Source organism: Penicillium vulpinum (assembly GCF_028829585.1).
Source record: "Penicillium vulpinum strain IBT 29486 chromosome Unknown utg000004l_segment0_segment0, whole genome shotgun sequence".
NCBI lineage: Eukaryota > Fungi > Ascomycota > Eurotiomycetes > Eurotiales > Aspergillaceae > Penicillium > Penicillium vulpinum.
The window spans coordinates 6,643,507-6,656,959 of NW_026643244.1; the positions used below are offsets into that span (position 1 = coordinate 6,643,507).

General features: G+C 47.9%; 5 protein-coding genes across 5 annotated transcripts; 3 read left to right on the forward strand and 2 right to left on the reverse strand.

Moving 5' to 3' along the window:
* Window positions 1-529: 529 nt before the first annotated feature.
* Window positions 530-3,769, forward strand: N7479_011031 (ATPase P-type K/Mg/Cd/Cu/Zn/Na/Ca/Na/H-transporter; the record flags this gene model as incomplete). Its single annotated transcript, XM_057258722.1, has 3 exons — window positions 530-2,989; window positions 3,054-3,436; window positions 3,484-3,769. 3 exons carry the CDS (start codon window positions 530-532, stop codon window positions 3,767-3,769), a joined length of 3,129 nt encoding a protein of 1,042 aa, XP_057106180.1.
* A 65-nt stretch (window positions 3,770-3,834) lies between these two features.
* Window positions 3,835-5,616, reverse strand: N7479_011032 (cytochrome P450; the record flags this gene model as incomplete). Its single annotated transcript, XM_057258723.1, has 6 exons — window positions 3,835-4,026; window positions 4,085-4,213; window positions 4,283-4,384; window positions 4,443-5,204; window positions 5,258-5,343; window positions 5,394-5,616. 6 exons carry the CDS (start codon window positions 5,614-5,616, stop codon window positions 3,835-3,837), a joined length of 1,494 nt encoding a protein of 497 aa, XP_057106181.1.
* Window positions 5,617-6,164: 548 nt separating this feature from the next.
* Window positions 6,165-7,350, forward strand: N7479_011033 (uncharacterized protein; the record flags this gene model as incomplete). The annotated part of the gene is made up of 3 exons (XM_057258724.1): window positions 6,165-6,341; window positions 6,403-6,884; window positions 7,011-7,350. The coding sequence occupies 3 exons, from the start codon at window positions 6,165-6,167 to the stop codon at window positions 7,348-7,350; spliced, it is 999 nt and encodes a 332-aa protein (XP_057106182.1).
* Window positions 7,351-8,933: 1,583 nt separating this feature from the next.
* On the forward strand, window positions 8,934-10,829 carry N7479_011034 (inorganic phosphate transporter; the record flags this gene model as incomplete). The annotated part of the gene is made up of 2 exons (XM_057258725.1): window positions 8,934-9,012; window positions 9,082-10,829. The coding sequence occupies 2 exons, from the start codon at window positions 8,934-8,936 to the stop codon at window positions 10,827-10,829; spliced, it is 1,827 nt and encodes a 608-aa protein (XP_057106183.1).
* Window positions 10,830-11,380: 551 nt separating this feature from the next.
* Window positions 11,381-13,163, reverse strand: N7479_011035 (uncharacterized protein; the record flags this gene model as incomplete). The annotated part of the gene is made up of 2 exons (XM_057258726.1): window positions 11,381-11,489; window positions 11,785-13,163. Coding segments are annotated over 2 exons (1,488 nt in total), but the record flags the coding sequence as incomplete, so codon positions are not given.
* Between the last annotated feature and the right edge of the window lie 290 nt (window positions 13,164-13,453).

A 13,453-nucleotide genomic window follows, 5' to 3' on the forward strand; every position in this document is an offset into this window, starting at 1 on the left:
TCTTGTGTGATATATAGGGCTTGGGGGAGTAGAGTAGACAGCATAGCCCTGTGAGAAATTTAGTTGCCTGCTCTAGGACTTTGATTGTGCATTAAGCTGCATATATCGTCCTCGTACACGGAGCACGGAGTGGCTTGTCGAACATCTTCCGAGTCAATGATACAGCATTGATGTCTAATACTATAAACATTCACGTCGGGTTATAATATTTTGATATCCTGTCTCCTATTTATTCTTCAGAAATAATAGACCTTACCTATGTAAATATCGTACGTATGTATGTATATTTCGCATCTACCTGCCTTACGCCAAGCTGCCGTATTTTAAAGTTCCTCCCCTTTTTTACGCGTATTTGTATTTCAACAGGAAACATCCCATGTGGGCATCTGAGCACTTCCTCTCTGATTTTATCCATCTAATTCTCTCGATGAGATTCTCCATGAAATGACGCCAACTTCAGGCGCCAATGGGTCTCGTGTGTCTTCTTTTTGGTCGCGAATAGTGAGTTTAACGATGGTGAGGCCTAAAAATGCGTCTTACTGATACCCAGAAGAACCCGCGATCAAAACGTGTCACAGAACAATCCGCCCAATCGACTTTTTCGACTTTTTCCCTGAATCCCGACAAATTAGGCGACCTTGTACAATCCAAAGATGTCCAGGAGTTCCATGCCCTCGGTGGGTTAACAGGTTTAGAGGAAGGACTGCGAACCGACCTCCACTCCGGTCTGAGCCTGGACGAGACATTCCTAGATGCTCCTGTGAATGTCGCGGCGAGTATTACAAGCACCGCACCAACAGAAAAGGTCGTTATCCATGAACCACCAATCCCGACAGAGCTCAGTCACGATGCATTCATCGATAGAAGGAAATTCTTCGGGGACAATCGCCTACCCATAAAACCATCCCCGAGCTTCATATCATTGATGTGGGCAGCCTACAACGACCATGTGCTATTCCTTCTAACAGGCGCTGCTATTATCTCGCTTGCTTTAGGGCTGTACCAGACATTTGGAACTAAGCATACTCCTGACAACCCGCCCGTTGAATGGGTGGAGGGCGTTGCCATCCTCGTCGCTATTGTCGTCATTACTCTTGCCGGTGCTGCGAACGACTATCAAAAGGAGTACAAGTTCCGGAAACTCAATAAGAAACAGCAAGATCGTAATGTCTGGGTCCTTCGATCTGCGAGGGTTCATGAGGTTCCTATATCAGAGGTTGTTGTTGGTGATATTGTCCAGATCAGTCCTGGGGATATCGTGCCTGCTGATGGGGTGTTGATAAGGGGCCATCAGGTCAAATGCGATGAGTCCTCGGCAACTGGCGAGTCTAATCCGGTTGATAAGAGCATTATCGATACAATTGGTCCTGATGGCTCTCATGAGGTCGACCCTTTCATCCTCTCTCATACCAAAGTCGTGGAAGGAGTCGGTATGTACCTTGTCTTGGCTACAGGCACGAAATCAAGCTACGGAAGAATCCTACTCTCTCTCGACACCGATCCAGGGTTCACCCCGCTTCAAGTACGGCTCAGCAGTCTTGCAAAGAACATCGCGCGCTTTGGTGCACTTGCGGCGCTTGTACTGTTCGTAATCTTGTTCATCCAGTTCTGTGTCGGTCTCCGGAATAGCACCGAAACAGCCTCGGAAAAGGGACAATCGTTTTTGAATGTTTTCATTCTGGCCTTGACTGTCGTTGTGATCGCAGTCCCCGAAGGACTTCCCTTAGCAGTTACACTTGCGTTGTCGTTTGCCACTACTCGAATGATGAGAGACAACAACTTGGTTCGGCAGCTCCGAGCATGTGAAACGATGGGACAAGCCACGGATATCTGTTCAGACAAGACGGGAACGCTGACACAAAATGAAATGACTGTTGTCTCGGGTTTCTTTGGAGCTACCTCGAAATTTACTGATCGAGCTAGCAGTACAAACATTTTGGACGAAGAAAAGTCCTCATCTGTGGCAAAATGCATGAGCGGTCTCTCGGGTCAATCGAGGTCGCTTTTGAGGCAATCTATCGCGATCAACTCGACTGCAATTGAAAGCCAATATGACGGGGGTCGGCAGTTCCTTGGGCCCCAAACAGAGGCCGCCTTATTAAGATTCTCCCAGGACTATCTCGAGCTTGGTCAGGTCAACGTTGATCGTGCTAGTGTGGAAGTTGTGGATCTTTTGCCCTTTGATGCTTCTCGCAAATACATGGTCACAGTTGTAAAACTGGCTAGTGGGTTATATCGATCGTATGTGAAGGGTGCTCCTGAGATTCTCCTTGGGAAATGTGTGGCCACAATTGCACAGCCAATGCAGGGGCTTGATACTGCTCCAATCACCGAGGAGGGTATTGAACAAATACGCCAGACAATTACTCAGTATGCCTCACGATCCTTGCGCACCATTGCGATTTGCTTCCGTGATGTTGAGGATTTGCCTTTTAGAGGCGAGGGGGAAACTGTCGACTTTGAAGAGCTGATAAAAGGGCTTACATTTCAAGGAATTTTGGGTCTACAAGACCCTCTCCGGGTCGATGCTTGGGATGCTGTAGATACCAGCCATAAAGCAGGTCTCACTGTGCGCATGGTTACCGGTGACAACCTTCTAACAGCAAGAGCCATTGCAGAAGAATGTGGAATTATCAATAGTCCAGATGATCTTGTGATGGAAGGCGATGAATTCCGTGCGCTAGACGAATTACAGCAGAAGGAGCTAGTTCCACGCCTCAAAGTTCTTGCTCGATCTCGTCCAGATGATAAACGCGTTCTGGTACAGCGTCTGAAGGAGCTTGGGAGAGTCGTTGCTGTCACTGGAGACGGCACCAACGATGCCCCCGCCCTTGCAGCTGCTGATATTGGATTCTCGATGGGAATATCTGGCACTGAAATTGCTCGTGAGGCTTCCTCTATTGTCCTGCTGGATGATACATTCTCTTCGATTGTCAAAGCTATCATGTGGGGAAGAGCAGTCAGCGATGCCGTCAAGAAATTTTTGCAGGTAAGCTAGAGGCTCTATCAACAAGGAGTATAAATACTCGACCGATCTAATATCCTCTCTCCAGTTCCAAATCACCATCACCTTCACCTCCGTGGGCCTGGCATTTGTCTCGGCGGTAGCCAACTCGTCACAGCAGTCGGTTCTGACACCAGTGCAGCTCATGTGGGTAAACCTCTTCCAAGACACTCTTGCCGCTCTGGCGCTAGCAACTGACCCTCCTCCTCGCCGGATCCTTAACCGCAAACCTGAAGCAACATCTACACCTTTGATTACTCCTACCATGTGGAAGATGATTATTGGCCAATCTGTGTATCAGATGGCAGTAACACTCGTCCTGTACTTCGCGGGGGCTTCTATTTTCTCTTATCACAGTGCTCTTCAAACATCGCAGTTACAGACTGCTGTTTTCAATACCTATGTCTGGATGCAGATATTCAACATGTACAAGTATGTTGAGACTACCCTCATTTTTCGTCTTACTAACCCCAGCACAGCAATCGACAAATTGAGCGATCATTTAACCTCATCGAAGGAATTCATCATAACTGGCTCTTCATAGCAATCACCTGCATCATGACGGGCGCTCAAATCCTCATTATGTTCGTCGGCGGGCGGGCATTCTCAATCACAAAGTTGACTGGCGATCAATGGGCATATTCCATCGTTCTTGGTGCCATATCTATTCCCTTCGGGTTTCTTCTACAGGCTATTCCCACTGTCGTTATTGATAAACCAATGGCAGGCATGGGGAGGCTATGGGACCGCTTGCGCCGTCGGTGATTCTCCCGTTTTTCCTTCCCTCTCTTTTCTTTTCTTTTCTTTCTGTTTTATTCTTTCCTCCTTGATCAATCGCGCGAGCGTCTTTGAATCTTGCATGGCCATCCAGACGGAACAGCCGTAAACTGGCTCTTGAATACCCACTCTTTTTTAGCATCCACTTGCTCAATATCATAGTCTCTTATCAGTGTTGCCATTAGTTTCAGTAGCTCAAATTGAGCAAGGTTGCGGCCAGGGCATTGGTTGTACCCGGCTCCCCACTATAATAGATATGTTAGCACATATTTCAAAGTGGTGTAGATGGTATCAAATACATACATGGATCAAAAATGAGTCGATATAAGTGGTATCGGTTTCAAGCCAGCGGTCTGGGTTGAAGCTGTTGCAATCCTCGCCGAAGATTTGCGGGTTTCGATGGAAGACCCACGTGTTGATACTGAGAACCACCTAGACATCGAGTCAGCATTAAATAAAGAACTAAACGGTACAGAGCCCATGCGGCTTGGCTTATCTTACTCCTTCAGGGAAATATCTGCCGGCAATAGTCATTCCACCTTGTGGCACGACTCGGGGAAGGCCACCAACAGCAGCCGAGTGGAAACGGTACGTCTCTTTCAACTATTCAAAATGTCAGCTGAAGACGCCTGGAATTGATTCCCCGCAAATGGCTACTTACACAAGCCTGAAGGAACGGCAACTTCTGCGCCTCATTATACTGCACCATGGGCGAGAGTTCACCGCGATCCTGAGCAGCATCAATCTCATCGCGCAGTCGCTGCAAATAGTGCGGATGACGCAGGAGGTAGTAAACAAACGCCTGAGCTGTCGCACCGACAGTCTCGGCCCCAGCCCCGATATTCGCAACAGCCGCCGCAAAGATCTCATTCTCCGCCATGCGATCAGGATATTTAGCCCGAACATCCAGCCAGCGCTGCATCATATCATTTCTTGTTTCGGGGTTTTTCTTGCGTGCATCAATAGCAGCAAGACAGGTATCGAAGACATGCGACGAAGGCTGGATGCCAATGCGGCTCAGAAGCGGGTTTCCGAGCGTCAGGTTGTGTAGCCAGGTATAGTGGCCCATGACTGCGATATAGAGGGCCAGGGCTTTGGTGTTTGCAACCGCGTCTCTGATGTCTGTGCCTGTTTCCACGAAGCCGAAGGATTTCGAGAATGTCACTTCGCCCAACGCGTCGAAGGCAAAGAAGCTGAACCATTTGTCGAAATCCACTGCCTCGTTGCTTTTGCTTAATTCGTCGAAGCGCTCTTCAAGACTGTGGAGGATTTCGTCTACGTGTGGCTCGGATTTGATGATGTTTGATAGTGCGAAGCCGGCGGCTATGTTCCGTGACTTTTCGATGTGTCGTTTTGGGTTCAATTCGGACATCTGGTTCACATAGTGGTAGTCTGGTAGGCTGAAGATTGAGTACCAAGGGCCCTTTTTGAATAATTGTGAATACCGGATATATTGAAAACGGGATAAGTACACACTTTTGCTATATTTGCTTGGAGGAGCTGCTTTACTGCGTCTGGATGAGAGACACTGACTTCATTCTCAGCAATGCGAACAAAATATCCTGGCATGCTTGTTAGAATCTAGAATGAAAGCAACAATAGATAAACCAACCATGCTTCTTGTGGAGATCAATGAGTTCTTGCTCGCCATGACCCTTCCACAAGTGGTAAACCTGCCATAATTTCGAAAAAGAAGCCAAAAACGGGCCGGGTATATCTCTGATCGGCGTCCAATATTTGCGAACCACCGCCCGCACGATAAACAAAACAAACCCTAACACCGATAGCTTGAACAAAGTGAGCACGGCCGCCCCGGACACAAGTAAAGAAAGCATCTCAATTGAAGATCTCTGACATACACAGTCCCGCGCACGTAGGGGGATGAAGTTTTATTTATGGGATTTGGCGTGAGGGGAATGATTAGGATTAAACGTACTCTTAACACACAGACCATTCATAAAGATAATGCTTTGTTCATAACTTCTCCTGAAAATGGTCATTGTAGTATATTCTCCGCTGTCTTGCATCGATCTAAGCTGGAATAGTGAAACTAACGTGCATTGGCGTTGGCCATGTCGAGTCCATGTGGGGCTGGGGCTTGGTAGTTGCGCTGACGCTAACTCGGAGATGGGCTGCTAGCACATATCGGTCATAGCTCTAGGTAGCTGCGTTATCTCGCAATGATTTGATTCGTTGGTTTAAAATTTTGTGCCGCAGGGATCGTAGGTCGGATATTAGAGCGGAGTCGCCTCGTTTTGAGAAAAGTCTAGAGGGTCGCTTACGTTTTTTGTTGGACTGGCTAGGGGTCTGTTTTATCACAGTTCGTTGCCCTCAACTTCATATTCCGGGGAATATAATCAATTCTTCAAATGCCCACTTCGGCATGACGTCCTCTGAGTATTCGGCGGTCTTTTTGGCAGAGGACCGCCGCCAGCCGGCGATTATCGGCATGGCCGTTGTTACGACGCTCTCGTTGGTTGTCGTTCTGGTTCGACTGTATGCTCGGGGGTATCTGATCCGTGAGCTGGGATGGGATGATCTCACAATCGTGATCGCACAGGTAAATATGCTTGACCTCCGAATGACTCGCGACCTCTGGTAGAAAGTTGACATCCATCTAGATAGTCAGCTGGATAGTTCTGGGGCTTTCAGTGGTGGTCTTTCATTATGGCTCTGGTCAGCATCTTGCAGCGTTGATGAAGAACCCGGAGACCCTGGTGCATATGTATAAGTGGCTTGTTGGAGCTCAACTCGTGTATATGTTCAATTTGTGGCTGTGTCGCATCTCCGGCATTACCTTCTATGCTCGTCTCAACCAAATGCCACGATTTATCCTCTATCTCCGGATGTCTTTCGCTTTTGTGACGGTTGTGTTTGTGGCGCAGACACTCATTGTCGCATTGCAGTGTGTTCCTCTCGCTGCCCTGTGGGGCGGCGAGGAAGGTAAATGCATGGGCTCTGTGACCGTTTTTATTTCAACTTCTGTGCTCACTATCGTCTGTGACTTGCTTGTGCTGTTGTTGCCAATGCACATTGTCTTCTCGCTGCAGGCAAAGCTAGCAAGAAAGCTAGCATTGGCACTTGTACTTTGCGTGGGAGTTTTGTAAGTTCTCTCCTTTTCTTCGACAGCAGTGAATGAAATGAAGTAGCTAACATCTATATATTTAGTGCGGTTGTGTAAGCATTTGTCATCTTTCCCAGTTGCTGCCTGTTAACTCACAGAATATAGAACGTCCATTCTCCGAATGATCTCCATGATAGTCGCGTTGCAACACCCGGATGATGCGACTTGGTATTTCTCGGTCGTGATGGCGTGGTCTACTGCAGAGATTAGTGCTGCCATCATCGCTCTTTCTCTCCCGGCGTTGCGAGCTTTGTTCGGATTCTGGAATAGAAATCGATCGACGAATCACAGTAGCTCAAATGAGACTACCACGATTGGTCTTCAGTTCATACCTCGGTCGAGACAGCAGCCTATACTGGACGGAGATGACGGACATGACGGACATGACACTCATGACGGACATGCCGAACATGACACTCATGAGACGACATTCGATGTGGACTAGGGGATAAACCGGAGTCAGGAGACACTTTGGGGTGTCAAGAATGGGGAGATTGGAGTCAAGCATACGGGTGTTGATAGACCCGGGTTCCGGTAGACCATAGTATGATGTTGTAGCGGGAAAGTATCTTGGCTCAGCATCTTGGCTCAGTATCTACTGAGTCAATCCAAAAATGAAATGCTTCGATATACTCAGAATTCATGAGAATCAATGTGATGCCCGGACATATTTTCCCCCTATCATGAAGTAGCCAATGACTGTTCAGCCCGTTTCTTCTGGCCTAACTTATTTTGTTTAGATCACTTAAGAATTTCCCATCTTGACGCCCGACTCAACGCCCGGTGCTAGTTTGAAAGATCTCTTTCAGAATGTTATGGAGTAGTGAAAAGCGAGGTCGTATCGGGATGTATCCATTTAGAGATGCAGATTCAGACACACTACCAAATCATACGGTATTTCAGGGAGTAAGTTTGGAAAGAGTTCTGACTAGGCAGAAATCAGATATCTTAACAAGAAGGTACCTCGGGGATAGATCGATGCAATTGATTCGTTGTTTCTGATATTACAGGTGGTCATGCGAGCGTTGGCTAAACTGGCTTAGGACAAATGCGAACGCCTTCTAACTAGTGGGGCAAGAAATTCCCTCAGTGTTATATAGGACATATATTAGTAATATTCATTTATATGGACCTTTTCAGGTTGTCTCACGTCTCTTATTGTACACACGTGGGCATATTCTTCTTTTACTCAGCCATACATATTGCCCAGGCTGTAAATTCCTTGGAAGTACATCAAGTCATATTCAGCTCCAATTTTTTTCCCGACCTTTTGCCGCCACCAATTGCTTGTGGCTGTTAAGACTGGACAGATTCCTAGGGTACAGGTAAATAAGAGCACGTGTGCATTTTGTTCGGAATGCCCGATCCACTGACGGAGGGGGAATACTGTAAAGGGGATGGTTTCTAGAACACAAACCCCCACCTGGGACAGAAGTTGATAGAGGTTGGGAGGTCAATAGAAGGTCAAGTCTGGGGATGAACCTCTTATACACCCACGTGTAGTCTTACGGGACTCTCATAGGTAGAGGTGGGCCGTGCGCCCCCACCCCCGCCAAGAGCCGCAACTGTCCAATGGGAAGATCCCTGCAACCAATCAGATGTCCTCTTTATAGAAATCTATATGAACTTCACCCAAGCTAAACTCAATTCGGATATAATTCCATCGCTTCCATCGCATGTCAAAATCAAAATTGTCCTGCCAAGATCTTATCCAATTTGCTTGAGACCATAAGCTTGTGGAAAATGGAGCTCCTTCTCTCTTGGCCAGGCCTTGTTACATTCACTTTCTGCCAAGACCTCATGGGCTTCCATTGCGAGTAGGACAAGCACGTGTGGTCTGCATTTCCTAAATTGGAAGTTGTCCTGGGTGTAGGGTGCTCGCCACAGTGCCCTGTCGTGCATAGAAAATATCAATTTGGAATACATACATAAAAAGGCACTCTCACCTTGTTCTTTGTTTTCTCTTTCCTCAGACACACTTCTCAAACATCAAAAGCTTTGTGACTTGAGAGATACACACCTATCAAGATGTATCTCCACCAATACGATTACGTCTTTGCCATCGGCACATTGTTTGCAATGCTTGATGCATTCAACAATGGTGCAAGTGAGTAACATTGATCATCTTCTATACCCTGGCAGAAAAAAAAACTAACCCCTTATGCTTTCTTCCTAGACGATGTTGCCAACTCCTGGGCTACCAGTGTTTCCTCCCGATCTATCTCATATCGCCAGGCTATGGTCCTCGGTACAATTTTCGAATTCGTCGGAGCTATCGCTGTCGGTGCCCGTACCGCTGATACTATCAAGAACGGTATCATTCCCAACGATGTCTTCAAGGACAACCCAGGTGTTCAAATGCTTGCCTTCACATGTGCCCTTGCCGCTGCATCCTCATGGGTCATGTGGTGTACCAAGAACTCCGCCCACGTCTCCTCCACCTACTCTCTCATCTCCGCTGTTGCCGGTGTCGGTGTTGCGACTGCTGGTGCTTCCAAGGTTCAGTGGGGCTGGAACGATGGTAAGGGTCTCGGTGCTATCTTCGCTGGTCTCGGCATGGCCCCCGCCATCTCCGGCTGCTTTGCCGCCATCATCTTCTCCTTGATCAAGTACACTGTCCACGTGCGCAGAAACCCTATCCCCTGGGCCGTCTGGACTGCTCCTTTCTTCTTCCTTGTTGCTGCCACCGTTTGTACCGTCTCCATTGTGTACAAGGGTTCCCCCAGCCTCGGCCTGAGCAAGAAGCCCGCCTGGTATGTGGCTGCTGTCACTATGGGCACTGGTGGCGGTGTCTGCCTTCTGTCTGCCATCTTCTTCGTTCCTTTCCTCCACGCTCGCGTGATCAGGAAGGACCCCAGTGTCAAATGGTGGATGGTCATCCAGGGCCCTCTCCTCTTCAACCGCCCCATGCCCACCGATTCCGAGGTCTCCACGGTCCCCAACTACGCTGTCGTGCAACATGATGATGATGAAGACACCCACCTGCCCATCGATGAGAAGGAGCCCAGGACCGGTGTTGCCTCCATCCCCAGCTCTACCGAGGAGCGATCCGTTGAGAAGCTCGAGGCCAACCAGCCCAGCTACCGTGAACTCATGGACCAGTCCGAGGCCCGTCACAACGCCAAGCTCCTCCGAAGCCGTGGTCCCATTGGCTGGGCTATGCGCCTTCTCCGCGACAACCCTCTGGGCCCCGGTGAGATCTACGAGGTCCGCAACATGATCATCACTCTTAAGCGCATCCCCGCCCACATCACTGTCGCTCTTCTCTACGGTTTCCACTACGATATCCACTCCGCCCAGTCCGGTAACGAGGGTACTCCCGAGGGTGAGCGCATGAAGCGTGTCTACGCCAACGCCGCCAAGTACCCCAACGAGGTCGAGCACACCTACTCTTTCATCCAGATTATCACCGCTTGCACTGCCTCCTTCGCCCACGGTGCCAACGATATCGGTAACTCCGTCGGCCCCTGGGCTGCCATCTACTCCGCCTGGTCCACCGGTGATTACGTCGGTGCCAAGTCCCCCGTTCCTATCTGGCAGCTCGCTGTTATGGCCGGTTGCATTTCCATCGGTCTTTGCACTTACGGATACAACATCATGAAGGTCATGGGTAACAAGATCACCTACCACTCCCCCTCCCGCGGTTCCTCCATGGAGATGGGTGCCGCCATCACCGTCCTGGTCTTCTCCCAGTACTCCCTGCCCGTCTCCACCTCCATGTGCATCACTGGTGCCACTGTCGGTGTCGGTCTGTGCAACGGAACCCTCAAGGCCGTCAACTTCCAGCGTGTCGGTCTCTTGTTGTTTGCTTGGATCATGACCATCCCCATCGCTGGTACCCTTGCTGGATGTCTTATGGGAATTGTCCTCAACGCTCCCCACTGGCTCCCCATCACTGCAACCGCTGCTACCGCCGCTGCCTAAGCATTTGGCATCTATGATACACCCGTGAAAATTTTTTGAACAGCGCACATATTTTACTTAATTCTTGTTTTTGAAATACCAATTTAGACAGTCAATCGATCATTCATGCATTACTGAAACAATCATTTCATTATTTAGGCCAGTAGATTTTAGAAGAGTTACTAGTTTATGGTCATATTATTATTGAAGATAGGAATTTTCCAATTGAAACTACTGTTAATTGATGACCTCCATGATTTAAGATAACAACCATACATAGTTTGCCACTCATGCCTCTGTTCTTGCTGATGCACGTACTCTGTATATTTCTCCCAGATAATAAATATTCAAAAATGTTTACATGTGAACACTCGGATGTGTTTCAGGATGTTCTTTCTACATGTTCTTTTCGGACATTGTTTTTATATGTACTTTGTATACGGCGGTGGCACAGATGATAGAGTGTACAAACGGCTTTTACATGTAGTATATATAACCTTTGGAGGGGAAAAAAAAGTTTAGGTGCTTCAAATGTCCCTTCGGTTCTAAAGGGCAAAAAAATAAAAAGACACAAAAAAAATAGTTTCCCTGGGAATCGAACCCAGAACCTTTCCGGAACATCTGCTAATCGCATTTGTTAACGGAAAATCATAACCGCTAGACCAGGAAACTGTTAGGCCACTTGGACCAATTGATGTAAGAAATTTCCAGTATTGACATTATAACTGAAAATAAAATTCCTGTTGCATAGATTGTCATTTTTTAGGGCTTGAAACAATACCATTATATTTGTCTCTAGGGATGAATTTACAGGAATTTATTGTTAGTTTATCACGCTAGGCTACTTCATCTAATGCTAGATTATGAAACTCGGTATCGAAGGAAAACTCCATCAAATCAATTCATACATATATTCGCACATGTGGTTACATATTCTGACGCATTGTTTGCAAGTCTCAATCCGTCCCGAACTTACATCTCCCTAGCAACCTTGACCAACTCATCTCTTTCTCTTCGCAGGTATTCATAAGTGACGATCTTATTACGAGCCTGCTCTTCAATCGATGCCCATTCCTCAGGGGAAATAGTGATTTCGCCATTCTGTTTCGGGAAAATGGTCATTGGGCGGCTGCGTTTTGCTAGGCCGACCTTGAAAAAACCGAGTCGGAATTGAGTCTGCTTTGTCAATTCATAGGGGGCTCCAAATACGAATGCTTCTTTCGGACGCTCGTAGGGTTCTGCGTTGACTACTGATGTGAGGCCCATCTGGAAACATTCTTGTCTGAACCGGTCCCGGGCTGATCCCGGCTTGGGCATTTCGTACGCAGATTGTCCACTCGGAACTTTGACTGGAGCTGTGGTCGGGTTAGTGGGGAGCTCTGGTTTTTGGGGGCTGCCAGGGGTGCCTGGAGAGTTTGCCTTTTCATCTGCGTTCTTATGTGTTTTGCCATCTGCAACATCTGCAGGGCCTCCACTGGGGTCGTCGTCATCATCATCATATTCATCCTCAGTATCGGTATCGGTGTCCTCTCCAGAATCACTCCAAGACTCGTATCCAAGCTCCTCTGCAAGGACCTTCCCAAGAACCTCATTTTTCGAGCTCATCTGGTTATCCACCCCTTGCTGAATATGCTCCTTGTCCACCTTTTTTTGAATCGGCACCTTAGATCGGGGCTTTCTGATTTTAGTAAGCGGACGTTGCTTGACCAAAGGTAACTGCAGTTTGAGGAGAGCCCCCTTCCAAGTCCTCAATGGTCGCTTGCGTTTATCTTCGGTCGAGACAGAGTTGTTCGCAGACTTTTCAAATTTAGCATGTGCTGCGATAGCCGCCTCATGAGCACGCAGTCTTGCAAACCGAGTATTATCACTAATTCCATGCCTGGTGATATCCAGATAAAAGCTCAGGTCCTGGCATTCGACGCCCTCGTTCGGATCCATGGCGCAAGCATTTGCTTTCACGAAGTGTTTGTGAGCTTTGCTCATATTTCCGCGCAGAAACTCAACCCGTCCCATCCAAAACTCACACTTGGCAACGAGGAGCGGGTTCTTAGATAGATTTGCAGATTGCCTGGCGAGATTGACCATGATTTCGGCTTCGGAGGCGTTTTCGTTGCCGATGAAGTTCGAGGCTGGTAAGAGGTATGAACTAACCTCGACTTGATAGTACATATGGGAGATATCTCCATCGGTCAGTTCGACGGACATGTTGTGGATGAGTCTTGCAAGAAGCTCGAGCTTTTCCTCTCGTACAGCACGGGCTTCGAGTATGAGATCTTGCTCTTCTTGAGAAGAGAGGGGAGGCGTGGTCTGCCAAGAGCCCCTGCCATTGTTCACACGGGATGTGCTGCCGGACATGATTGGAGCTGACGGAGCCTTAGGGGTGGGCCTTGGTAGATATGTGAAGCAGATATGATGGGATTGCTGTTTGTATTGCAATGATTCAAAATTTTCTGTCAGATGAAAGAGATGGAAGAGAATATTGATAGCTCGGGCGTTGATGGAGGAAGATAGCAAGAAAGAAGTAGTAGCTCTTATGTATCCCATAGACGTGTCGATAAGAACGACAAAAAACGCGTTGAAAGGGGCTTGACCCAGACAAATTCGAGACAAAGCTGTTTGTTTACAGGGATACCGAGATTTGAGTC